This window comes from Cygnus olor, chromosome 3 (assembly GCF_009769625.2).
Source record: "Cygnus olor isolate bCygOlo1 chromosome 3, bCygOlo1.pri.v2, whole genome shotgun sequence".
NCBI lineage: Eukaryota > Metazoa > Chordata > Aves > Anseriformes > Anatidae > Cygnus > Cygnus olor.
This window is the reverse complement of record NC_049171.1, coordinates 80,389,908-80,417,026: the sequence shown is the minus strand read 5'-3', so window position 1 is coordinate 80,417,026 and position 27,119 is coordinate 80,389,908. Positions and strand designations below refer to the sequence as shown.

Here is a 27,119-nt window from a genome sequence, read left to right as displayed (position 1 = left end):
CAACTGCAAGTTCTTTGAATAGCTCTAGCAGCTCAGAAAGGGAAGTATGCCTCTAGTTGGTGACCTTTGTGTGCAAAATGTATTGCTATAAACAACGAAGACCTGATTATTGGAAGTAAAGTTTGTTGAGCACTGAATTCTTTCTAAGAACTACTGAAATTGTTGTCTCTCTAACAGGATAGTCTCTGGTTGTGTGAGAAGGCATGTGAGAGTGGTATGCTGTCTTCCCCTCAGTATTCTCCCCAGGAACTGAGAGAGCTCTGGAGAGTAAAGGAGCTGTGCGGAGATCCTTGTAGATGTGAGGAAGGATGAGGAACTTGCCTTGGAAAACAGGGTAGCGTGTAATAAGGATGGAAAAGTGTACATCGGGATTCCTTCTTGGAATAATACAGAATATTAAGGTATCTTTTAATGTTGGGTTTCAACTAAAGCGTAACAATATTTGCACATCCCTTTTGATAATTACAAGTGGACTGATACTATTCATTTTCTATAGTATAGATGTTGATCTGACAAAAACCAAAATGTTTAAGATAAACAGTTTCCTTTTTATATAAAGTCAAAGACCTACTTGTAATTAATAAATGCACATACGAATGCCAACTAGCCTGTTTTTTGTAAATTAAAGTACTACTGATTTAACTCTGTATAGAGCTGTACCAGGATCCACTGGAGAGCTGTGTTTAGTACCAGGGCATCTGGTAAGTCTTGCTGCAGCAGGTTCTATGCAGTTTGAGGGGTTGCTCTCATCTGTGCAGGGGTTGGGACAGCTAGGGTTTGGGATTTGTTAGGTTTAGTTTGTTTATACCATTATCACTTTAGATATATATATATATATTTTAAAAAAATAAATCAAAGTTTGCTTATACCAAATCTTGAAGTACTGCAAACTTAGCCTGACTAAGAGGTTTTTCTGGTAGCTCAGTGTGTTGTTATGTATGAATTTGGTGGTACGCAAGTGAAAGTAAAATAAGATTGAGGAACTGCACACTAAAGAATGTAAACGAAATATCAATGCCTTGCAGTATACTGAGAACTAACTTATACTGTGGTATGTTAACTCTGCAGGTAGAATTAAGGTTTGTCAGATTTTGACCTTAAACACTCTAAGGCTGTGTAGATACTTCTGCAATTACTGCTGTTTTATACTTCTTTGCTTTAGGGGCTTTGGAAGTAGGTGAAAACAGCGCAAGTAGCCTATTTCAGTGCAGCACTAATTTTGTCCTAGAGCTATTACAAGTGAGGACATCACAACCAGATCATGTATCAGTTCCATACAAACAAATTCTCACCACTGCAGTGGGAAGGTAGTATAAAATATTGGCAAAAGGGTTACCTTGAGTTTTATTTAATTGAAGACTTTAAGCACTATTTGGTATCTCCCACATAAGACACTTCAATCAAAAGCAAAGGCCTTCATAAAGATTAATTACTAAGTTTAGGAGCTGGAAGTATTATTGTATAGTGCTCTGGTGCCATGTATGAAATTCATGTTCTCCCGTAGGTGTTCAGGCACATGTTGTACACGCTGTCTGCAGGCAGCCCGTAACTCTTCTGCAGTTCCCGTCTTGGTTTTGCCTTCAGTCTATCAAGGGAGCTCCTTGTTACCACCGTACTAGCACACAGTCTCCATTTTCAATTGAGTAAAACTGCAAAGGCTTTAAGTCGTTGTCTAGTTCAACTTCTTTTCCTGCCAGCTAGAATAAGAAAGGAAAAAAGATTTCAGTTTAAGTCTTACCAGACCTCTGTTAATGTAAACCAAATTTAGATCAGGCAATTGCAGTCAGGGAGGATCAGGCATTGAATCAGGTCCTAAATTAACAGCAGGAAGACTGCCCTCCTTAAGTGAAATCAATTTCATTAGGTAGTATTTTAGAACACGCTATTGACCTTTAGCAGCATGTAGTATTTTGTTGCTGAGTTACCTAATTTTAACTCACTTTAGAACTTTCGTAGGACAGTTTCAGTTCTGAACCAGGAATTTTAAGTAGGCGATAGAGCAATCCTTTGACCCTTTGAATAGTCATGGACTCTGGAAAAGGGAAAGAAACCAAGTGGTTAGAAAAATGCTGCTACCACTGAGCTGTAGCGAAGTACCAGTTATTCAGCTATACTTGCTCATAGCAACAGTGAAAGGCTGTATTGCTGCTTCAGTTCTAACACTGCAATAATGTATTTTGTACCTGAAATGATAACTGCTAATGATGTCAAATTGAAAACGGTTCAATCTCTGGTGGGTCAGACAGAATAAGCTACTACATTTGAAGCGTTTTGATCCCACATGCCAAATTAAAGTGTTATGGCTTCATACCTTACCTTTTTTGAGTTTGAATTTGCTACACACTAAACTAAGTGACCTTTGGGACATGTACCAGTCAGGTTCTGTCTACCTGCATCTGGTGACTGTTCCTTGAAGTTTTCATACCAGGAATTGGCTTTCCCAGCACAAATAAATGAATGTCACTGTGGAACTAGTGCCATTCTTAGAAATATTGCTACATTAATTTATCCCAACCAAATTGCCAGCAGAGTTGTATAGCGGTTTCTATTATGAAGTCAGTTACACGGCAGGATATTTTTTGTAATGGCTCTTGAATGAGTAAATGTAGTTTGTTCCAGAGGTGATACCTGTGTTTGCAATAGATATACTCAATATTTTGGTTGAACTTTTACTTCTTTTGAAGCTTTACCTAAAGGCACAGCAATAGTGAGTTATTCCTGTAATACCACACATTGTACTTAGACAAATATTTTTCTATCAAACGTTTTTGTAAAAGCTGTATCTATCTGATTTTATGCAACTTGTGATAATAAATGTGATTTTTATTTTAGAATAAAGTTTGTGTAAGTCTGTTCTTTCAGACAACATTCTGATACATCTCTGAGACTTCAGTTCGATTTAGAACAAAGTTTGTTCATTTTAGTAGACACTACAGGCACTAAAATTTCACAGAAGACAAATTTGATACAGGTCAGAATCAGATTTCTAACATAATTTATAGTAATTTGTAAGATATTAGACCTAAATATCTAGAACTGCAGACTACATAGTTGGCTCTTACCACTTCATGTTCTTGTTACTGGGCAAATACCTCCACCAGTTCATACCCATTAATTAGCCTTTGATTGCCTCATACACATCAACTGTGAAACCAGCAGCATACATGGTAACATAAGCATCAATTTTCAATTTTCAAACTGGACTGAAAGTAACTAACTGGGTGAAGGTCAGAAAAATAATGACTTTCTCAAACGAGTTCTACCTTTGTCATTCCTTTATATGACAGAGTCTTCAGGAGCTGACAAAGGTAGAGGCAGCTGTCATTCTCTATTACAGTTATTTCAAAAGGAGCTACAAATCACCTGCTGAAACAAGAGAGAAGACTTCTTACCTGGTAGCTTTTTTTCTACTGGCTTCTGTTCAGGTTTGTCAGGACATTTAATTGTCAAAGCTTAAGGAGAACAGTGAAGCATTAGTGAATAAGGTAAGCCCTATTCTGTCAGAAGCACAAAGACTTTCTAGTCTGTTTTTATACAATTCCCCCCCCAACCTGATCTTCTCAAAAAATTACAAGAGCCTGTGTCTGAGCAGCTATGATAGCATTTAGTTGTTCTCTAAAAAATTAAAATTAATTTTTCATTTTTGTCCTTTGTATGTTTACCTAAAAGTGCTTCAGTTCTAGTTAACTTATAAAAATAACCTGCGGTAAAATTTAAAACTGCCTCATCCAGGTCAAAAACCTGCTTTAAACTGTCTTAAAAAATATAATACAAACATATTTTGAGGAAATTAACTTAAAAAAAAATAACTAGAAATTAAGACCCTTTAAGAAAAGTTTCTAGTATGTCTAGCCAACTACATTCCTTGTTCTATTTAGTCTTCCATCTAAACCTTAAAATGCAAGTGCCTTAAAATACTATTTTGGACAGGGAGTAAAAAAAAATATGATCAATTCTATCAAATGGGAAACAAAGCTAAGTGACTTTGTACATCTGGGATGTTAATCTAGCTTAAATATGTAAACAGCCCCAAATACCAAAGCTAGCTGTAATTTTCTTGACTGTCTTAAAATTAAGAAGCTAACAAAAAAAAATCAGAAAACAATTCAGCTGTTAAGGTTAAAATCTCAAATCTTTTCTGTGGAAAAGTCATTAAGACTGTGAGAATAGAGCACTAAATATATCTATTCCTCATTAAGGCTTATTTAAGAAAATAATTCAGGTTGGGTAGAGGGAGGAAAGGAGATGGAGTACAGAGAAGCAGGTATCTAGTCAAACTCACTGATACGCATATTTCTAAGAAACAGAATTACATGCTGCAACCCTGTGACCTCTCAGAGGCTTTTGAACCCTTTGTTCTCCCTAAACACAAAATTTATAAAATATTTCAAATGCAGAAAGAATAATTTTGACCATTTCTGGCCTCTTACTCAGAAGCTGATTTTTCAGAGTCAAAGGCTGTTGTCCCTTCAGTTCTCCTTCTTCAGGTGCACCATATTCTGTGTGAAGGAAAGTGCGCATTGACATGAGCAGTTCTGAGACTAAAACCCAACAGTAGCCCTAAGATAAGCAGTAGTAATGGTGCTGGATCGGGCACGAGCCTGCTGCCTCAGCTCCTGCAGCAGCTGGGATGCTGCACACAAAGCAGTAGAAACACCGTATAAAAACACTGAAATGTGTATTTTAGGAGGGAGCGGAGCCGGTGGCAGGCAGGTGGAGGTGCTGCCTAACACTCCCACTCCCAGCACCTTGCAGCTGCCCCACAGCAGCAAAAGCCAGTCATGTGCAGGCCTGCCTACAGGTGGGCTTTCTAAGGCAGGAGGAGCACAGGGAAAAGCATCAGGCGGAAGGGAAGCAAACTGAAGAGAGAAAAAACTAGTGCTACTGCAATGCCAGAAGTGAGGAAATGCTCATTTGACTTGTACTCACTAAGGCAAAGTGCTGCGTATCGGGGATGGGCAGCACGAAATTCTTCACTCGGTTTGTTTCTCTCTGGGTTCCAATTTCCGCCAGCTGCTAGCCACTCTTTTCCAAATATTTTGCGATAATCAAGCTCTGCTCCTTTTCTTTCAGCAGGAAGGATCTGTACTGACACGGGAACGGAGCACCATAAAATGATACGACTTTCCAGAAAAGAAAATCTATTTCATGACACTGACCCTTACAATCACTTCAGTACGTTAGCACTACCAATAATCTTACAAACCCCATTTCTAAGTACTAACTGACCCATAAATTCAGTACATTTTAAAGCTATTAAGAATCTTATGAGCTCTGTACCTCTATGTACTGTCTGATCCATAGATGAGTATCTAAGCCAAGACGTTAACTTGTATTATGATGCAGATATTTGTTGTAGCTACAGAACAGATGCTGTTTCTGCCCTCTTTTATGCTAAAGGTGATGGAATAATCAGTACTTTACTTTTCTGAACACAATCTTAAAAGAAGATGAGAAATAAATTCCTAAGGCAATGATTTAAAAACAATTTTTCCGTAGACTCATGCAATTTGTTGATGCATCACGTACCTCAGACTTGTTCAAAACCTCCAGTTGACTTATCTTGGCAATAATTAGCTGTCTCAGGGTCTCTGGGTTCTTCTCTGTGTCCATCAAAGGGTTATTGTGACACTGCAGTGACCGCAAACTTGGCAGTTTCTCAAGCTCATTGATTGATGACCACTGAAATGGAGGGGAACAGTCTTTTGAGAAAACATAAAGCATACTTCATTTCAGAACAATAAACAGTAACATTGACTTTTCCTGTACAATGACCATGAAAGAAACTGTTCTTTTGGTCAGCAGAACCAAGTACTTTCATCCTGTTCATTTAGCTATGAATTGCATTAAATTTAATTAATTAAAAAACTAAACAGACCAGGGACTACTCAGCATTTTAGATCATTAGAATGCCACAAGAAGAATTATGAGGTAGAGGAGGGATAGGACTAACTACCACAAACCTGTTTAACCGAGATGCCAAGAATCTTTTAAAAGTCTAAATCATCCCTCTGTGGTGATCAAAGAATTCAGTAGATGCCTCAAGATCTTATGCAAGCAATCAAAAAAAATTAAAATAGCAAACTGTGAATTACTCTTAAACAAAGATAGATGTATATACAAAATGCAAAACCATCACAATCTAACCTACCTGCGATATTTTATTGTCATTTATTGCGAGGCGTTTTAATGAAGGAAACATTTTAGTCTTGTGTCCTAGGAAAAAGAATAAGTTTACAGACAATAATGAAAACTTTAAATAAACAGACTTATAAAACTATAAATAATTTGCTTCTTTTACATACCAAATTCACTATCAGGAAAGTGTATGGAAGATATTCCAGTGTTTCTAAGTATTAGCTGTTCTAATCTGAAATTTAATAGATACAATGATTACTGTAATTGGTACAGAACATTTTTTGTAAAAAAAATTTTTTTAAAACAAAGATCTAATAAACTTTTGGCATCATGAATAGCGGTTTTATAGATAGTACCCACACTTCAGAGGATACTTTTTTTCAAGGAATAAATACAATAATTTCAAGCTTTCAAAATAACTCCTGGATTTAAGTGGTGTGATTTGCCATATAATTTTTTAAAAATAGGCTGTTAATTCCTCATGGCTGCTATTTTGGCGTACAGCTCAAGATAATAATTCTGCAAATTAACAACTCTATTTCATTAGTCCCACAATATTCCATTCACTGGAACTGAAGTGCTCTTAAAAGGAAGGAACACTACTTTCCCTGGATAAGCCCCAGAGCAGCAAATCATAGTTCAAGCCCATAAATACCATAAAGACATTGCTACTGGGTGTACAGTAAAGCAGAAGAATCTGTGTAAAGGGTACCACCACATTCATTTAATAAAGTGAAAATACATTTATGTAATGCAGTATGAAAATTATACTTTTTTCTTTTTTTAAAAATAAAATTTGAAGTACACATCTTTCAAAGTTTTTAACCTACCCTCAAAAAGCACTGAAAATTCCAAAGCGAGTCCTTGTGCAGGGGACACGCCAATATAAACATAGTGACACACTACCAGTAGAGTAACAACTGTAACCTTCACCATAGTTAACAATCGCGAGCAGATGACAGAGAAGCAGGAGAATTATTGCCAACTCCCTCCAAACTCACTGTATTTTGCTTTCTTTACAAAGGACAAATGGGTAGAAAGCATGGGTGTAAACTGCTCTTGGAAACTGCCCATCACCAATGATCTTTAATGTGCCAGTCTCAGGAGTAACACCTGCCAACAACCTGTCCACCAGCGTTCTGCAGACTCAAACAACCACGAGATGGCTGTGCAGCTACTAATGAACCTCTATGACACTGTTATGGTCAGAAAATTTTTCCTAAGAAGGCACTTCTGTACCTCTTTTACTTTGCCAGACTAGAAAAACTCTACAGTCCTGTTATCTTGGATACAAAGGTGTACATACTAATAGATAAAGAACTTAGTAATGTGATAAATCACTTTAGTTTCATAAGTATATAATAAAAATCTAATAACAAACAGCTTAAGAATGTCTTCCTTATAAAAAAAATAAAAAATAAGATTATATTAATATAGCTCAATTAAATAATGCAGTTACTCTCCTCAAGAGGGCAAAATGCTTCTATTTCAAGATTCCATAAACCTTCCATGCAACATAAAAATGATCATATTTCCATTAACAAAAACTATGAAGATGAGTAAGAACAAAACAAAGAATTTCCAGCAAATTTGTTTAACAGCTACCTGGGGAGATGTGCTATCTGATGCAGCTGATTTCCATCCAGTAACTGGTTGTCTGAGAGGTCTAACAATTTCAGGGTCTGCAGGACATTATCAGGCCTGCCACATTGAAAAAACAAACAGACAAACAAAATCAACAAACCCGCACCAAACAAACATAAAATAAATAAATAAATAAGAATATTTAAAGTTATTTTTAATGAAAACACTAGTTTTCTAGGCATATAACTGCATGCAAATAATTGCCTACTTATTTAAATGTTTTGAAGTACACCACATGAAGCTTGCACCATTTATTTTACAATTATGTCATGGTAATGCGAACATTACAGGAACGTAGCTCTATCTGCTATATAACTTCGCAGAACATCAGTCACAAAAAGCTCATGTACGTTACTTATCTTACCTTTCCAAAACAGTAATATTATTGGAAGTAAGGTACAATTCTTCAAGTGCTGGCCATCCTCGAGCACAAACAAGGACCTACGAGCAAAACTTAATTTAATATAACAGAAGTTGAGAAAAATTATTCCAGAGATTACACTTTATGCAGATTTCCTCAGAACATGTTCAAAACAAATCGTAGGTTTCAAAACCAGAAATAACTACTGGAGATTGCCTACCCCTCCTTTTCTTCCAGCTGGTGCTTTCCTGTGTCTAGGTCTACTAGCACAGATGAAATCAAAGGGGTTCTGCACAGCCACACAATTTGTGCTTCCAAACTTGGAAGACAGCACTACTGAGATGGGCTTCATGGGCCCTAAAGCCCCAAAACAGCCCACTGCTAACATATTTAACAACAGGACTTCATCCTTAATGAAACAAGATGTTAGAATAGAATCATTTAAATGTTTGCACGTTTCAGTCCCTGAAAATAAGTCAAAGCTTTGTTTATTCTGTGCTATGTCTGTGTTGCATGTAACTGGGTATCATGTATTTCAAGCATTTTCTGTAGATGCAAAGATACTAAGCCAATCTCATGCTGATGCAAAGTGATGCCAAAACAAGTATTTCATGTCATACTGACCTATGTTCTTTCTCTTCGCATTTGTTCTATATATGCATTAAAATATAGATAAACTTTTACTAAGTACAAGGAAACAAATAGTTTTCAACCTTTGGAACGTGAAATTAAATTTTACTTCAAACTGCTTAATCTTGACTTGTTAATTTACAAATGTAAATGAAGTTAAACATTTTTTCATTAGACTCCAGTGCCAATAAAGCTTACATTTCCAACAAATACAGTTAAGTCACAGCACCTTTTCTGAGGATGATTACACTTCAGACGAAGAATATAATGTATAAATATTTAATGTGCTTTACATGTTTTAAAACCTACCAATATAAATAAAAACAAAATCAAGAAGGTTATTACCTCTGTCCATGTTATCTCAGTCTGATTAAGTGCCAGAATCTTCAGTTTTGAAAATACATTACATACAGAAATTGATGTAGATGGAAATTTCATTTTGTTTTCACTGTGTAAAAAGAATAATTATCACCATAAACTTAAATAAACACAATTATTTAAGTCACTAATTTGGAATTATGTAGGAAGTACAAAAATAATGTAAGCTTTTTTTTTTTTAAATCACTGACATTGTTTCACATATTTAAAAATATTACAAAATATTATTTATATTCAAACTTTTTTCCTCATTTACTTTCTCAATTCACAAATGCATATTTATTCATCTATGGCTTCCCTCCCCTTTTCTTTCCCTAAATTTTGAATGTGAAAAGAATGATTTTCATTAATATTAAATGAAACAAACTCTGATTTGGGGCTTAAACTCCTTAGTGTTGATTGAAGCTATCTAGATTGAAACAAAATGTATGTAAAACAAAAGGATGTGATACCCACTGTTGATAGCAAAAATATCAAATAGTTAAAAGATTCAAAACTGGAGACTTCAAACTAGCTTTCTTAACCTGCCCCCCAAAGACATTTTTGTTTCCTTCTTGAAGTATGATCTACCTGTATATTAAGACAAAAAAATCTCTCAATGCAGTTATACTCACATATTTGTAAGTAATTTTTTCCCATTTAAACAAGCACTGAGAGAGCTGGTGGAAAGGTGATCAATTTTATTCTTCCAACATTCCTTGCACAAAAAATTCATTAACAGACTAACTTGGTAATGTCTTTCTTTTTTAACGTAAACTCTTAACAGAAGGCCAAAACAATAAAAAAACAAATTCAAACTATTTCAGTTTGTAGTCATAAGCTTCAAGTTCCACCATCATTTCCATTTTGCATTCCAGTTTTATCACAAATAAATCACAAATAACTTCTGAAAACCCGTTAGCCTAGGCCACACTTCTCAACAATGCTAAAATGAAATAATTATTCTAATGAATTAAAATAAATTTCCCGTATTCTCATGTATGCTGATAATAATAAATGACTACGTATGCTTCATGCAAAGTTAGATCCTAATTTTACAAATAGCACCCAGGTTGCAACACCTGTTCAGTGCTAAATATTGAAGAAAATGGAACACCTACAACTATTTAAAAATTGTTTTTGTCACGTTATCTATAAAAACAAATACAAAAATTGCGCTTGCATTGTTATTATACTAACATGGCATTTATTTCAATTTAGCTTACATCACTTTAAAATTATTTTAGCTGCATTGTGTGTACTGCACAATGAAGGCTTTGGAAGCTGGTAATAGGACAACAGAGATCACATACACGACCATATGTATTTGTTGTTTAAAGACATAATGAAAAAAAAAAGTATTTATAAACTTAGCTCCAATTAAAACCAGTATTGAGGCATTCAATTATCTTATAAAAGTTGACCTCGTATCTAAAAGAGCCTCTTCTTTTTTGTCCCTACCCCCAAAGGTACAGAAACCCAAATATGAATATACCTGATATTAAGTGTTTCCAGATTTGGAACTTGAGAAGCAATATCTGTGACTGTATCCCAAGATGACAACAGATTTTTTGATAGATTTATGTGTCTGATATCTGAAATTTCATATTAAGAAAAGAAACATCTCAAATCTGAACTTCCTTTTTCAGACACTAGAATTAGGGTGTTGTTTTTTTTTTTTAATCAAATAAGCAGAAATAGAATACGTTTGTTTGCCCTAAGAGGTACTACCACTCAGTTACAGCAAATTTTACATTGCTCTGTGGTATGAAAATGACTTAAGAGAGCTTAACTTTACAAATCTAAAAATGGATTAATTTTTGTGCTGACAGGAATCCTTACCAATCCTTACAAATGAACAAATATGCTTTCTATTTCTCTAATATAGCTACAACATGCAGTATACTTAATACATTATTTGTTATATATTTGACACCTGTGGTACCTACAGAACCTATCAATTGTATTTTTATGTGGTTATCTATTCTAGAGTAAAATTTAAAAAATCGCGTTGCTGGAAATGTCTGGAATTGCAGTCACAGTAGCAACCTATGACAACATTGCTATTTTCATCTGCAGTCTGCATTCCTTCTCAAAAGTTGTAGGCTTCTACATTTTAACTCTGCAAGCACTGAAAAAAGCTTCCAAACATAAACTATGGTTTTAAACTTTTTTTTTTTAATAAAAGGATACAAATACAGTTCCTCATTCTTTGAAGTGAACACTTGGAATGCTAAAATATATACTTTTTGTGGTATCTCATTATATAGCACCTTCAAAAAAGGATACTAGCACATGTTCTGCTGATTTCCTCTTTCTGACCAGCATGGCTCACTGCACACTCACGCACCGAGATATCTACCAGTAGGTTCAGCTGGCTGAATGAGAAAGAACATTCTGTTGAGTAATCTTTGAACAGAAATAAGCACATCATATAAACACCTGGCTATTACAACCAAATAATATTATTTTCATAAATACCTCCTTTAGAACTTGGAATTGCTGGAGTGTGTCCAAAGACGGGCAACGAAGTTGGTGAAGGGTCTAGAGAACAAGTCTTACGAGGAGCAGCTGAGGGAGCTGGGGTGGTTTAGCCTTGAGAAAGGGAGGCTCAGGGGAGACCTTAGTGCTCTCTACAGCTACCTCAAAGGAGGCTGTAGTGGGGTGGGGGTAGGTCTCTTCTCCCAGGTGACAAGCAATAGGACAAAAGGAAACAGCCTCAAGTTAACCAGGGGAGGTTTAGGTTGGATATTAGGAAAAAATTATTCACTGAAAAGGTTGTGAGGCACTGGAACAGGCTGCCAAGGGAAGTGGTTGAGTCACCATCCCGGAAGGTCTTCAAAGGACACGTACACGTGGTGCTTAGGGACATGGTTTGGTGGTAGACTTGGCAGTGCTAGGTTAACGGTTGGACTTGATGATTTAGACGTCTTTTCCAACCTAGATGATTCTATGAATTAGCACTGAACATTTTGGTATCTTTCTTGGATATTTATACTTCCTTGGATTCTCACACTGCAAAGTAGGTCTGGTTGAATCACGATTTCTTCCTTTTCCCCCACCTTCCTCTTCCCCTTCACTCCCCTCTCCTCTGCCTCCTCACAAAAAAAAAAAAAAAAAAAAAAAACAACCAACTGATACTTATCCAACTGTAAAAAAAGAGTCATAAAACAAACTGTAGCTATGCAAAATGGAATTTAGTTAGAGTTTCCAAGTTAAACTTGTTTTTGGTAATACTTTCTGCAAGGGGTTCTAAGTTATTTGAGCATTCTTTGTATAACTTTAAAAAAAAACAGAGAGGCATTTTTTTACTGGTATGTATGTTATGGGAGGCAAAGGGAGTACGTCAGCGGTCCCAGAGAGGAGATTGCCACCTACTGAGCTGTTACCTCTCTGGTGGTGGAGGTCATTAGAACTGCAGTCTACTACACATCATTATGTTATTTATTTTTTCTTAGCCTCCCAGATAAATGAGCATTGACACGAACTGACTGAAAGACATCTTTACTAGCAGTACAGTGACTTTCTGCTTTCCTTCTCTTAGTTACATAGTCAGTGCTGATATGATTAAACAAAGATGAAACAAGAAATACTGTACAATACTCAGAAAATATAAAAATCCATCATTTTTAAAAGGACCACCAAAGTGTATAGGTAAACATAATGTTATAAAAGACATTACTGATGATATGCAGATCATCTTAACTGTGTGCTATCCAAATCTTCAGTTTACCATCCATTCATTGAAATCTCAAGCAAAAACCCTGTATTTGCAATTGTCTATTGTATTAAATTTGTTCTCCATCTCAATAACATGATATTTATCATTCAGCAGGAACCTGTTCTCTGTCCTGCCGTAATGCCACATTAAAATAAAAATGTACCAACATGATAAAGAATGGCAGTATTTGTAGACCCAAAGTTACTTGAATATAGTTTGTGTGCAAGATCTTGACTAATTTAACAAGAAATTTCAGAGTAAGTTTAGGGGCCTAAAGAAAGCCTGCCATTTCACCTAATCCAGTCTAATTACCAGTTGCTGCCAAAAGAGAGTGTACCTGTTTCCCTCTATGCATTCTCCTAGAATTTTCTGATTTGGCAACTATGTGGTTGCTGTACAGCTTGAGCCAATTCACTGATCCAATGGAAAACCAACCCAGAAAACAAAGAACGGTTTCATACTAGATCAATGAGCTGAACCAGCTCACCTTTTGGTTCCATAACACCAGATCTCATGTTCAAGTAAACAGCAGACACAGAGAAAGGGAACAAGTAAAGTTCTCTCTTTTGGCAGTAGTTTACAATCACATCAGATAAAGTATATAATGTAAAATTATACAATCAGTATCAGAAATTTCAAATAACCTTATAATTCACCACCAACCTTCTTGAATGTTCTTAGAGGAAACAGTACTCCAAGAACTATGGAATAATTACCCTAGTCATTGAGGAACATATAATCTTTCTTTCCTTATGGTTGAACAGCAGTGTATCCTAGATTTTGATATAATACACTTGCCTTTGTTGTTCTGCAATAGAATCCATGCCAATAAGTTCCACGGTCTTCTTTCCCAATACTAATGTATTCTTTGTCCCATTTTGAACATCTTGCTCCTTCAACCCGTATCGGTCCTTTACTGCAGTGAGAAAATCTACTCCAAAATTTGCCTTGTTTGGCCGGATAAATGATCCTCCTCTGGGATGCCTAGAAAAGAACAGCCAGGAAACAGTGAAAAGTTATCAAAGGAATGATAAAAAAAGGAAGTCTAAAAAGTACTGATTATTACTTTATTAAAAATACCACGAACCAAAGCAGTCAAAGGGAAATTTTACAGGCTAATTTTAGAGCACCACTCCCACTCAGCAAAACCAGGCAAGACTTGCAAAGTATCACTGATAGCATTTGACCCAACGAATTGGCGCTGTGAGATGCTATGAGAACTGAAGTACCACATATCCAAACATGCTTACACATCGAGATTACCATGTCAGTGCCATTATCCGGAATAACCGTTCCATTGTTTCCAAACTCACTATGAACCGAGTTTTCCCAGAAAATAAGTTTCTACCTATGGACAAACACAAACATACCTAAATCATATGACAAACTTGTCTGGAGCCTTAGCTCAGCTTAAGGCTGAGGAATACTCAGAATAGTAGGAAGAAGAGAGGAATCAGAATAGTCAGCATTCCCTCACTATATTTCACTTGAATAATTCACTCATAATTCTAAGAGAATGCAGCTTTGTCAAATGACATCAGATGCAAATTCTACCTCTTGTTATACTAACTCAAACTTCAAAAAAAAAAAAAAATCTAATACTAACTTGGTAGAATTTTGAAAATGAATATTCAACAAAATTACCTGGCTAATGCACATTCTACAGAGTCCTATGAAGTTTCTTAGTTTTCCCTTGAGCTCAAAAACACATGGCAATTTCTTGCCATGCAATTGCTTTGACAATTTCTATCAAAACTAGAAAGGAAACAGTAGGATGAACTGGCAAAGACAAGTTGTGGGAATGGTATCACAGAACAGATGGAGGATCTGATAGGAGGATCAGCCAGAAAACAGCAGGAAGAAAATTGGTAGTTATGATTACCTGCCTGCCTTCCAGCTGAGAAGAGCACTGACTTTGGTTGGAAAGTACTCAGGAGGATGAAACCACTTACGTAAATAAAACTCCTCTTTTCAAAACAGCATGTAAACGTCAAGTGGCTCATTAGCAAACCATAATATACATCATCAACTCTACAGAGTCCAAAATTCTCTCAGCAAAACAGTAACTAGAGGCCATGAATCCTACGGACCTATTGCAAGTAGATGGAATAGCTTGGGCACCACATATTCACATTTTTATTAAAAGATCAGTACTGGAAATTGTCTGTGCTAGTTTTATTCATTAACATTTCTAGTATTTATTTAAGTAAGTACTCTCATATCATAATTAAAGAACTGGAAAGAACCAACATATTATTTACTTAAAAACAATTTTCAGTCTAGTTTTGTAGCAACTAAATTTAGAGTACAATGGTTACAAAACATGCAGAAAGGCATTTTTACCCAGAGAATGTAAAGCCAGTGTGTATATTCATATTCAACAGGCATTTTCAATTACCGACATTTTTGATCTAGTAAACTTCTCTTAAGCCTTTCCTTCCGTTTCTTTGAAGTTCTTCACAGTTTGCAAACATTTGCTTAGTTCAAATGTCAAATTTCCTCTAATGTAAAAATTATGTGACTTCTTCTTAACAATACTTCTTTAAACCAAAAATCACATTTTCACTCCTTAATTATAACATCACTTACACATGATGTACATCACTCCTACACTTGCATTTACTTAAGTTAAACAGCTTTGTGGATGGCAGATGCTGCAAGATTCCACTAGGGTCTCCATAAATAACATTTCTTGTTCTGTTTACCTGTAGTTTACCCTAGATCCTGCTGTATGTTTATTTTGAAATCTGCTATCCCTTTTCCTATCACCTCGACTCTCCCCATTTTGTCATCTCTATTCCTCTGCACTCAAATCCATTCCACAGACTAAGTTTCTTTTTCAGTTCTATTTTACTAATTTGATCTACTTTTTCAAGAACCGTCATAGAGAAGGACAGAAAAGGAGATGCTGCAATAAGAACCTATTTTCAGGCAAAACGACTACATGTTCAAGGAGAGAGGTCACTTACCTGTAAGTTGTTTTCCCTAAAATACACTGCCTGTATTAAGTTTCACGCTAGGGAGCACGAGCTCTACAAGCCACATGTATGTATCACACAACCGATGTACAGCACCTGGACTCGTGAAGAAGCACACCTATCAGCCATCAGTCTCCACAACTGAGAAACAAGCAGGTAGTTCCTAACGCAAGGAGTCACCCAGTGTGCACATCATTAGATGGTAGGATGTGAGTACTAATCATCAACCTGACCTAAGCCGAGCGTTTGGAAGTCAGAGAACAGGGATTTTGCTCTGATGTGTGCAAAAGGTCCGAGAACCAGGACAACGCACCGCACAGAAGTGAAGTGGCTGAAGACACACCCCAGCTCCTTAAACAGAAAATCTGGAATATGCCCAAGTGGGGCTCTGGCAACCAGCTGGCTCTGGTGAGTGAGTGACACTTCTTACTGACTTTTAAAACAGGAAGGTTGACCCCAATCTCAGAAGACTGTTTGTAGGGCACTTTCTATTCCCGACTCAGTAGCCTGAAGCAATACAGCCCATCTGCTAGCATGCTCAGGGCCCTTGAAGGATACTCATTAAAATTCAGGTAAGCTATCAGTTTCCGCTGTTTAACCATTTCCCTGGGGGAAAAAAATAAATATCTGGCATCATTCTTCTTTTATGATGAAGAACAAAGTAGCAGTACTGCCTACCATCACAGGTACGTGATGGCTCTTCACATGCCAGTGGATGTCACACACGTGCATTTCTCAGTGCCCGAAGTACAACACAGCTGTATGTAAGCTGTGCTCTGCCAACAGTTACACGTTTGAGCATGCCTCTCAGCCAAGGAGGGCTCTCAGCTTTATCTGCCTGGATGGTAAAGGTAGATGGAAGGGTTTCTTTGTTCAGTACTGGCTGTTTCGCAACAACTACCTCAAGACAATTATAACCATGGCTGGAGGCATACACACCGCAAGGATCAGAGGGTGTCACCAATTAGAGCTGTTTGAATCCGTGCCTATCTTGTCTGGATGAGCTCTAAACAGGTCTTTTCCTTTAAGGGGAAGGTCCTCAATAGATCAGACTTCTTTTAGAAGAATCTACACACTTTGGTAAAGAAAGCCCTTCCAATTTGTTTTTGAATAGAGACTGATAGCTGTGACATCAAACAAGGTTTTTAAGCAACACCCAGGACTAATCTGCTATGGTGTATCAAGTTCCTGACTGTACAGCTGAAGCTTTGCAAACATCAGCAAGTAATTGAAGTTCTCGTAAGTTTACCTCAGTCACACAGACATGAAAGCTGTCTCAGCTTCCACAAAACAAGGAAAGAAAAAAAATAAAACAAGGAAAGAAAAAAAATAAAACCATGACATCTGCAGCTCCAGATGCTCATCTGAAGGCTCTGCTGGTGCACATGACACATTTGAATAATGGTTAGGGCCAGCAGTTTTGTTTCAACACCCTTCCATCGCCAGCAGAGAGCAGAAATCTCAGCTGGGTACAGCACCACACAGTGAAACAATCCAAATTTCCTATCTGAGATCTTTGGAGGTTAAAAGGAATCTTGGGAATGCATGCTCCCCTTATTAAACTGCTTTTTCTTCACAGACACTAAAATGAGATTGACATCTCCCTGTATTTGAAGAATTTGTTTGTGTTCTAAGCAGATATTCCTGGAGGTGAATCTGTCATTCCTGAAGGAGAGAGAGTCTAATTTAATATGAACAGATCTTTTTTTTTTAGGCAGGAACATAAATGCCATGCAAACAGTAACAGCTGATGGTCACAAGTGCTGTCTGTAAATTTAAAAACATGCCCCTCGCAATTGATAAAATTCATTGAAGAAGAAACTGAAAACACATAATGCCTTTGCAAGGCTAGCTTGGCATTTCAGGACTACAAAAATATAGAGGAGTCAAAATTCCCACCAGAAGAAAATAAAGCAAAGGAAAAAAACAAGTCCCAAAGAGCTGAGAAGCAGTTGCAATTCTGCCTGGCTGAACGCATCACAGAAGCAAGTTTTACAGTTACTGCACTTCCCTCCTTTTCTCTTGTCTTCCTCTGAAAGGCAACCCTGGGGAAAGAGGTTACAATTTCATGGGGTCAATACTGCTAGCAATGGCATCAGCTGATAACGCCAAGGTTGTGGGTTTGTTCTTGGTACAGGCCACCATATTGATGCCGGCCCAGCGCGGATGCCCACTCGGCACAGCACACTGCTCTTAATCAAATCAAATAAAATCAGGATTCCTCTGTAAAGAACGAAGCTATTCTTTAGCAGGAGAGAACACATCCCTTTCAATTGTGAATCAACTCTATGTGATAAAACAGAACATCACTCCCAACTCATGTGGTAAGCGGAGAAGTATGTCAGCTAGCACAGGGGAATCCAAACATCTCCCCAGCAAAATGGTGTGCATAAAAACCAGCTGCTAAAACAGCCATGCACATGTAAACACTGTGTGTGAATGGGATACCTGAAACTGTCTGAGAGGATGTCTGTCCAAAAACCCCATACAGCTAAGGAGGAAGATGACCTTTCTGCCAGATTAAGCAGTAACCAGGGAATTACACAGAGACTTTTTCTGGGAGGGAGAATCGGGGGGGGGGGGGGGGGGGGGGGGGCAAGACTTGGCTTGAAAGGAAGCATAAAAGAAACCTAAACATCTGTACCTGGGGGGAGAGAGAAGAGGGTACGAGACCAGCAGTCAAGACCCAGTCTGAAGCTGCCAAGTCACCCTGCCAGCAGCACGACCTCTCCCCAGGCCAGACAGAGCTGCCCGCGGTCAGGTGCTGAGGTGAGCCCGTGCCCAGCAAGGGAGGGGATGGACATGGTGGGGAGTGAACTGTATGCCCGATATCTCAACATGGAGGTGGGAACCTGGGGGTGCCTCCTACCTGCGGACGCACCAGCAGACTGCAGGAAGCAATGCAGGGACATGAAAGCTGGAGTGCCTGCGTCTCCCTGAGGAGGTGCGCGCACCTAGGGGACTCGCCGGCCCAGGGCAGGCGCCTGCCCCTGTAACCCACACCTGCCAGGGCAGGACACGTGTCACTGTGGGAAAGGGGGTGTGCGACCAGAACTTCATTTTGAAAGCACACCCCAGTTTCATCACTGCGAGTACATTTTAACGCTGCTTTAAGGCTTGATTATTCACTTCTCGTTTCTCTCGAGGCGCTGTAGAACACAGCTTACTTTATTACATGATACACTAGTGCAGCTGACAGGTAAAATAATAGCTTCCTCAGTTATTAGGAAACAAGACTTTATTATCAGGAAGAAGAATCACAAAAATGCCACTAAAGTATGCATTGTCATTTCCACTACTCCAGATTTGATGAACATGCTCATGATGTCTGCATATTTTTGAAGCACTGCTGTGTTGTTCTTTGGTTCTCAGATTCTTATGAAGTTGAATTCATATCACATAATATGATTCAGACATACATATTGCCATGAAACATATGCGTTTAGATGGTGTTTCCACAAAACATACTACAAAGGCTACATATAGCTGTCTGCAGACCCACTGATTTATCCAAATGAGGCCTACTAAGAAGATCCTTCGGTAAGGAAAATTTCATATTTGGTTTTGTTTTCTTCCTGTGATGTCATCTTGAAACATCACTGCGAAAGATTTATTTTTTTTAAAAAGCACCCCTTTCAAAATTATCTTAGGAAGAATTAAAAATAAAAACTTGTCTTTTCATTGCATTTGTTTACAGTTTTACAGTTTAAGGTACTCCATCAGCTGCTTTTGCTTATCAGAATTCAAGGAGTTAGAGAAGCAGGCTTCTAAGCAAAGGATACTACTGATAAGGTTTGATTATATATATATATATAAACATAGAAATTTTATTTATTCTTATATATGTATATATACTCATTATATAAAGAAACAATGTAAAAATTTACTACTATTGTTTGATTAAAAAAAATAGAGTTGATACTTGAAGGTTTTGGTGTTTTATTTTAAACCATCTTCTTGACAAAATAAGGCATTTATTTATACAGAAAGTTATGTCTGTTCTCTTAATCTTCAGACATACTCCAGAAAGCAGAATACAAAGAACAGCTATTGTATGAACAACATATTCAAATATCACTACATTTAAAGTTGTTATGGATATGTGCAGTTTCATTCAGAAAGCAGATTTTTTACAACACAAATTGAGAGCGTTCTCTGAGCTCATGTTTCCTGGGAGCATACTAATGAGTACTTCTATTATTTCTCGTACTGCAGAAAATAACTACCTTTAACTTGGAAACTGCTTCAACTGAATTCAAGGCATTTAAAAAGGAACTTCTGCTAACAAATTCAGAAGACACTGTTGTCTAAAGACCATAGTTTTCTATTCTTTAGCTAGGAAAAATCCAGGAATGTTGAATTTCTTCTCTTCCATCAAAAATGTCCTTACCCTCCTTAAGCCTCACCTTATTTTTGTCTCCCTTTTTTTCCTTGTACCTAGTGAATCAGTTCTCATACTTCTTCGTTTTTTTCTAAAGACCATATTTTATGTTATCATCTCATTTTCTCATAATGAGGTCTCCAGGGCTCCCACCATACACAAATGTGGAAGTTAAGAAGACACAGACTAAGAATTCTGATTTGCACTACTGAACACAATCTACCTCTTCCCTGTTTTGCTAAGGGTGGCAGAGAGTATTCCCAAAAAGGATTTCAAAATAGCTACTTCTTAGTTTTGAATTATTTAATAGGTAAATTCTGTTGATTTAGTCTGAGACCAAACAGCTCCGCTTGCTGGCTTGAGAACAACTTTCATGTGAACTGATACCAGAGTATATTCTCTAACAAGCCTGGAACCACTATCAGGTCTTGACACAAGTACAGAAGCCTCTTCTGCTACCTCAGTGTATTCCATTTGTCCCCCTGGAGATATTTTAGCCAATAGAAGACTTTTTTTTTCCCACAATATAGAAATAATAATTTTGATCTCAGTTCTTTTTCTTCTATGTGACATACAGCAACAGTACAGTTCTCAGTCCCTTCCATATCATAGAGCTATAATTCAGTTTGGAGAAGGTGCCAAGACTCATCTGCTCATAAAAATGGAAACAATTACAATTTCCACAAGCTGAAAACACATGCTCTAGAGTTAGCAAACACATGCAGCATGACTACATGTTTTTAATTATTCTTTCGGAGGAAATTCACATAAAAGAGTTCTTTCCGTTGAATCATCCGTTGAGAGCAAAATAGATATACAAATATACTACCTCAAGCTCAGAAAAGTCTTTGAACCATGTCTAGCTAAAGCTAGCAAGACTGTTGCTACATACTTCTACATACTTTTCTTGTTCTTTCACGCTCTTCCAGTCATCTGCTATTAGCCATTATCAGACAAATCTTTGGACTGACTTCATTCAGCTAGTCTTATGAGTTTCATTCACATGCAAGTTGGAGAAAAGACAATTTGCCTATCTTCTCATCAATGACTTCAATTTTCTCAATATAATTAACACAAGGAATTCATTTCAGAGAAGTCTTACATTTTCCAACAAACCAAAGCAAACACACATCCTAAAGCAAGACCACAGACAACTTATTTTCTTTTGTCATTTTCCTTCAGAATGAAGGCTTTTGAAAATGTAAGTGTTCACTGTCACAGAATTTGATTCATATTAGATTTATTTTACCTGAATGAGCACTCACAAAGTTTGTAACAAATAGTAATCAAACTGCCCTTTTACAGTTACTACCAGCCTTGGAACATAAGAGGAGGACAAAAAAGATGTATAAATCATGTCTCCATTTTATCTCATTAGTGTAAGACCGGCTGTGATCCATTGGTCAGAACAAACATCCACGTAATGCCGCACCCTTTCTCCAAAACCAGCCAATAGAAAACAGTTGGGAAAAATGTGAAAGCAAGACAAGTACTTTAATGATACAGCCTCAGAGTATTCTCTTATCCTTCATCAACTGTCTGCTCTGGAACTTACTGAGCTAGCAGCCCAGTAAGTATTTGAGAGTCATTGATGGACTTCTCTTCTATGAATTCACCCAGGTATTTTCTTTAACTCAAACTTTCAGCAGCTGCAGTGTCCCCTGACATGGCAATCAACAGCTTGCAGCTGTTTGCCCTGGAGTCCTGCATTCCCCAATTTCAAACATGTTAAGTGCTTGAGTCTTCAATATTATATTTAATGTATGCATATACTAATTAAATAAAAATAGAAGTCCACACAGCTACACTGTGTTTTGCATGCATTAAACACAAGTGAACTTACTTAACAGTTACTGAGTGGTACAAGTATCATCCAATCATTATCAGTTACTTGGTATTTTCCCTTAACAATACACATGCAAGTTATCTTAAATCCAAAACAAAACTATATCTGAGACAGTTAATACAGACCAATACTTCACTTACAGGTAAGTGAAGGACATACTGATTTTCTTACTGAAGTAGAAGATTAAGGCCTACTAAGGTAAGACTAACAACATCCAAAAAATCACATTTCATTACCCACCTCTGAAATCACGACTTGTATTTTCCAACTGTTTACCATATTCTAATCCCTACAACTGGATCAATAACAATGCAAGAGCTGGCATAGGTGGTCACAGCATTCAAATTAATTTATTTTTTAAATATCAGCCAATTGATAACAAAAGGATTTGCCTAAGAAATTGACAATGGGCATAACCATATTGCTAGTATGCAGGACATGTTAACAATGGGAATCAACTCACCTGCATTTAAAATACTGTGTTCCTTCGTAGGTACCATCATGTTTTCCTCTCTGAGGATCATCCCATTCCACTCCAAGCCAAATTCCTGAAAAATACGGTAGATACATTTTCAAATGTAAGGCATCATAGCCATAGAAACATTATGGAACAAACCTCCGAAGTTTATCTAGCCTAACCTTCCCTCTCAAAGCAGGAGATTGTGACCAGCCCTAAATCAGGTTAGACAGTTAAGTCTCTACCGAGACAGGTCTTGAAAATCTCCAAGAAAAGAGATTCCAACCTCTCTGGACAGCCTATTCCAGCCATGTTATTTTTGTATGGAAAAAGATTTTCCTGCTGTCCAATCTGAACCTTTCAAGACACAGTTTGTGGCTGTTGCTCCTTGTTATAAAAGAATTTGGCTCTGTCATCTTTGCAACCATTTTTCAAATGCCCATAGTCAACTATTTGATGCCACCTAACTTCCCTTCTTTACCACGCTAAGCAAGCCCAGCTCCCTCAACCTCTCTTCACAAGACACGTTGCCCATATCCTTGACCCCCCTGGCAGCCCTCCACTGGATTCTCTCCAGTTTATCCGCATCCCTCTTGAACTGGGATGACCTGAACCAGACACATTATTCCAAGTGGAACCTTATCTAGAACCTTTGTCCTCAGAGGGGAGACAACAACTTCCCTTAGTTTGTTGGCCATGTTCAGCATTCCAAGGTAACCCAGTCCAATGCATATCTCGCTTGTGACAAGAGCTCACTGTTGGTTCATATCCATCACAGCAGCCATCTTACCTCTCAAGTGCTTTACAACACATCCTGTAGGTTATTAGTGCAATACATGGGTTTATTTCACACTACATGCAGAAATTCATACCCCTTGAATTTCTTAGGCCCACTCCTAAAGTTCGTAAAGCTTGCTCTGGATTGCAGTTCTGCTTTTTGTTACATCAGCCAGTTAAGCGTGATTTGGGTTTTAACTTGGAAACTAGATAAATACAAGGCAGATGAATGGCTGTTAAGTGGGTTGGTTTTTGTTACACCAGCCAGTTGAGGGTGATCTCCGTTCATGACCCATGACACTGACAACAATGTTGAACAATACAGACTGCAGAATTTACTTCTGGGTTACCTGTATGTTACCAGATATCAGCCAAATGTCATGTCATTGATTACCACGCATGTGCTTGACAGACCTGCGGACTTTCAACCCACTTAACAGTCCTTCCATCTGCCTTGTATTTACCAAGCTTCCAAATCAATTTTTATTAGAGAGAGCATAAAAAGCCTTATTAAAGTCAAGGGATACTATATCCCCCATTTGGTTTGCCCACATTCCCCATCCTATCATCACAAGGGTATCCAGGTTGTCCAAGAAGGACCCGTCCCTTCTGACGAGCATCCCCAGCTACCATTTTGTCCTTCACACACCTGGAAATGTATCCCCGGGGCACGAGCTCCATGACCTTTGCGGGCTCTCAGGTGAGGCTGATGAGCCCACAGGTCCCTGGCCACCTCTCTTGCCTCCTCTATCCTCCCCCAGGCGTTAGCAGCCGCCCCACCCTTGTGACAACTCGGGCTTCTAAACCAACAACCACAGACTTCCGAGGGCTAGGAGTTGGTTAACATTCACCGAGGAGCGCCCCGGTGCCGCCCACCTACCCGCCGCGGCAGGCAGGCCGCCGACGTACCGCACGGTCGCCCGCTCCGTGCCGCACAGCACCCTGCGCCCCAGCGCCTCGGCGGGCAGGCGGCCGCTCATGGCGGGCAGCGGCAGGGGCAGCGCACGCAGCAGCAGCAGCAGCAGCAGCAGCAGCAGCAGCAGCAGCAGCAGCAGCAGGAGCAGTAGGAGCAGCGCACGCAGCGCCTGCGGGCCTCGGCGCCTTCCGCGCTGCGCAGATTGGCAGCGCCCGCCCCGCCCCGCCCCGCCCTGTCGCGGCCGCCATTGGCCCGCCCCCGGCTCCGGCCCTGCCCGAGTCGCCTTCGCGGGTGAAAGGGGTGAGGCGCCGGCGCCGTGTGGCATTATGGGTAGTGTAGTTCGGCAAGGCGAGGTTTTCCGCGTGGAGTTCGTTTGCAAGGAAAGCAATGCAAAAAAAAGAAAAAAAAAAAAAAAAGCAATGCAAAAGAAAAGGGCAAAAAAGCAGTGCCAAGCAGCACAGGTCGACAGGCACCCACCATTGACATTGAGCGGGTGGCTTTCGGAGCAAAGCAGGGGCTGGAAGGAGGAAGTGACAGGCATTGCTCAGCACAAGGGCGAGGCAGGCGGAGGAGAGAGGACAGAGGAGGGAGGAGGAAGGGAAGGAGGAAAGGAAGGAGGAAAGGAAGGAGGACAGGACAGGACAGGCTGCCCGGCTGGGGTGCTCTGCAGGGAGACAGCGCTGGGCCCTCCTGGCGCAGACCTCCTGGCACGGCGCCTTGGCCTTCGTGACCTGGCGTGAAGCAGTTCCGCACGCAGCAAGCCTGGTTCTGCGATGTTGATTACAGGCATTTGATAACAGTGGCGTATTGCAGCCGCACTGAATTGTGTGGCAGAAAGCAGCTGCTCCCCAGAGGGGCCTGCCAGTGAAGATCTTTGTGCCTTCACCTAAAAGCCTTCTTTGCCAGAGGTAGGTGAGTTTTCCTAGGCCACCTAATATCTCTGGGGGGGGTCTAAGTCCATCTTCCACACCTGTGGTGGTGTTGCCCTCTCACCTGGTTCCTGTGCCCCGTCATCTCCCACAGAGGGCACCCTCGGAGCAAGGCCATCCAGTTTTCAGCGGTGCCGAAGCTACCTACACATGGACCGTGGTACCAGGATGACAGCAAAAGCAGTAGCACTAAGTCCTCTTGCTCTCCATTTCTGACTCATTCACTGCTCCTGAGTGCAAACCTGAAAGTGTATATTAGCGTGAGGAGTTGAGCTCCGTCCTGGTTATTAGTGTGAAATAGAGTTACTTTTGTTTTTTTTCTTTATCAGATATGCTTGTCTGAATCACCAAAGAAAAGGCATTTTCTGTCAGAAAGGAATCGGAGTGGCCAGACCTGTAATTGTAACCAATCACTTTTCTTTTGGCTTTTATGGCTTCTTTGGGTTTTTACTTACATCAAGAGTTTTGACCTTTAAAACAACTAAATAAAAGTCAAAATGTTTAGTAAAAATTACTTTCTTTCACACGCCTACAGAGCAATACATTGCACTGTCCTGCTCAGTTTTGTAGCTGGATGCTACTCTATGCAGCAGTTGCAGTATTAGCAGTATATGTTCTTGTAAAGGGAATGTGCCCTCTGCTCTATTTCCTTCCCCCTCCTGCAAATTTCTTTCTCAACATTCCCCTACTGTTCTTCCAACAGCAGTCCCAACAATGTGGAACATCCTTAACTTCATTATTAATAGTACTGCAAAGCCAGTTGCAATATTTTTATTAATCCTTATGAATTATTGTCAGGCTGTTTTCCTAAATTACATGTTTATTTGGAACAGCACTCAGTATGCTGAATATTAATTGGCCAGAATGGAAGAGTAAGTGATCTTACACTTCTTTCCTGCACGTCAGGAAAAGTGTTTAAAACAATATTTTTCACCATCTTTTTGACCCTAACGGCATGTTTATAGACAATTCAGGCAGTCTGAGAACCTACATGTGTATTGCTGAATTTCTGTATTTAGTATTTCTAAGATGATGCTGAAAATAGCATAACTTCCTGTTTATTCTATTTCCTTCTACTTATTGTTTCTTCTGTTTCAGCACTATAATCAACAATCAGGTACAGTTCGTCCAACATACCTGGTTTTGTTTGATCAGAAACAGGACAATGCAAATAAAACAACCAGACCAATGTAACATTTTCACCTTTTACTAGACTTACAAGCTCCACATTTTATACGTACCTAAGTAAAAGATCTTTCTTCACAATTTCTTTAACATTCATTTTGGTTCACTTGAAATGCAAGAAAATGGGTTTAAAGCACACTTTTTACATTTCTGGGAATAGCAATGACAATTCCTTCAAAAGGCTTTTAGCGTGTTTTACTTTTTTACTGTGTTTTCACATCAGGCTGTGTAGCACTGTCCCATCCCACCCACAAAAAGAGAACGTAAGTAGCAATAGGTTCTTCAGTTAAATCCTACGGTTTTCCGTGGCTTTAGTTCTATGTCTCTGTGCATTAACTTCACAATTATCTGAAGCTCTATTTTTAAAGAACTTTATGTTTCTTTCTTGCAAGCACTTTCATTTTTCTCCCTTTGATTTGTTCACAGGACCTTGATGCCACATGCACCTGAGTGCTTAATAACTGAAGTCGATGCAGAGTTGTTGTGCCTCCCTCAGCTAACAGAAGTTCACTGCAGGCTAACATATGCTAGACTACAGCAAGACAACAGGCTATCTTTTATATGCATTTCAAAACAGCATAAAAAAAAGAGTTTACCATTTTTCTTCCCCCCCCTTTTTTATGGGCTTCAGTTATTACTTTAATCATTAAGCAACTTTTACCATATGGTCCAGAAATAACAACTGAAACTTTATGAAGTGTGAAAATAATCCACTGTGATCCAGAGAAGATACATGTGCTAACTGGCACCATATCATGTAATTCACATTTCCAAGGGAGTAAAGAGTATTTTCACAGAT

General features: G+C 38.7%; 2 protein-coding genes and 1 long non-coding RNA gene across 5 annotated transcripts in view; 2 read left to right on the top strand and 1 right to left on the bottom strand.

Annotated features, from left to right (window-relative positions):
* B3GALNT2 (beta-1,3-N-acetylgalactosaminyltransferase 2) overlaps positions 1-2,834 on the top strand; it is a 32,103-nt gene extending 29,269 nt beyond the window's left edge. For both annotated transcript variants that reach the window (XM_040551745.1, XM_040551744.1), the window contains exon 12: positions 178-2,834. In XM_040551745.1, the coding sequence (XP_040407679.1) occupies positions 178-312 (135 nt within the window). In that variant the 3' untranslated portion in view covers positions 313-2,834. The remainder of the gene's footprint in view (positions 1-177) is intronic.
* On the bottom strand, positions 1,333-24,424 carry TBCE (tubulin folding cofactor E). 2 transcript variants are annotated; one of them, XM_040551742.1, is made up of 16 exons: positions 24,171-24,424; positions 22,520-22,604; positions 13,650-13,835; positions 11,420-11,508; positions 10,626-10,725; positions 9,119-9,221; positions 8,147-8,223; positions 7,744-7,839; positions 6,306-6,370; positions 6,152-6,216; positions 5,530-5,682; positions 4,930-5,083; positions 4,431-4,499; positions 3,393-3,452; positions 1,941-2,032; positions 1,333-1,697 (listed from the first exon to the last, which is right to left on the bottom strand). In XM_040551742.1, the coding sequence occupies exons 1-16, from the start codon at positions 24,268-24,270 to the stop codon at positions 1,605-1,607; spliced, it is 1,587 nt and encodes a 528-aa protein (XP_040407676.1). In that variant the 5' UTR covers positions 24,271-24,424; the 3' UTR covers positions 1,333-1,604. The 2 variants fall into 2 exon arrangements, with proteins under 2 accessions (XP_040407676.1, XP_040407677.1); XM_040551743.1 differs by lacking the exon at positions 24,171-24,424 and adding an exon at positions 23,940-24,062.
* Positions 24,425-24,485: 61 nt separating this feature from the next.
* LOC121067363 lies at positions 24,486-26,918 on the top strand. The gene is made up of 2 exons (XR_005818264.1): positions 24,486-25,114; positions 26,747-26,918. It is a non-coding gene; the product is annotated as an uncharacterized LOC121067363 (long non-coding RNA).
* The last annotated feature ends 201 nt before the right edge of the window (positions 26,919-27,119 follow it).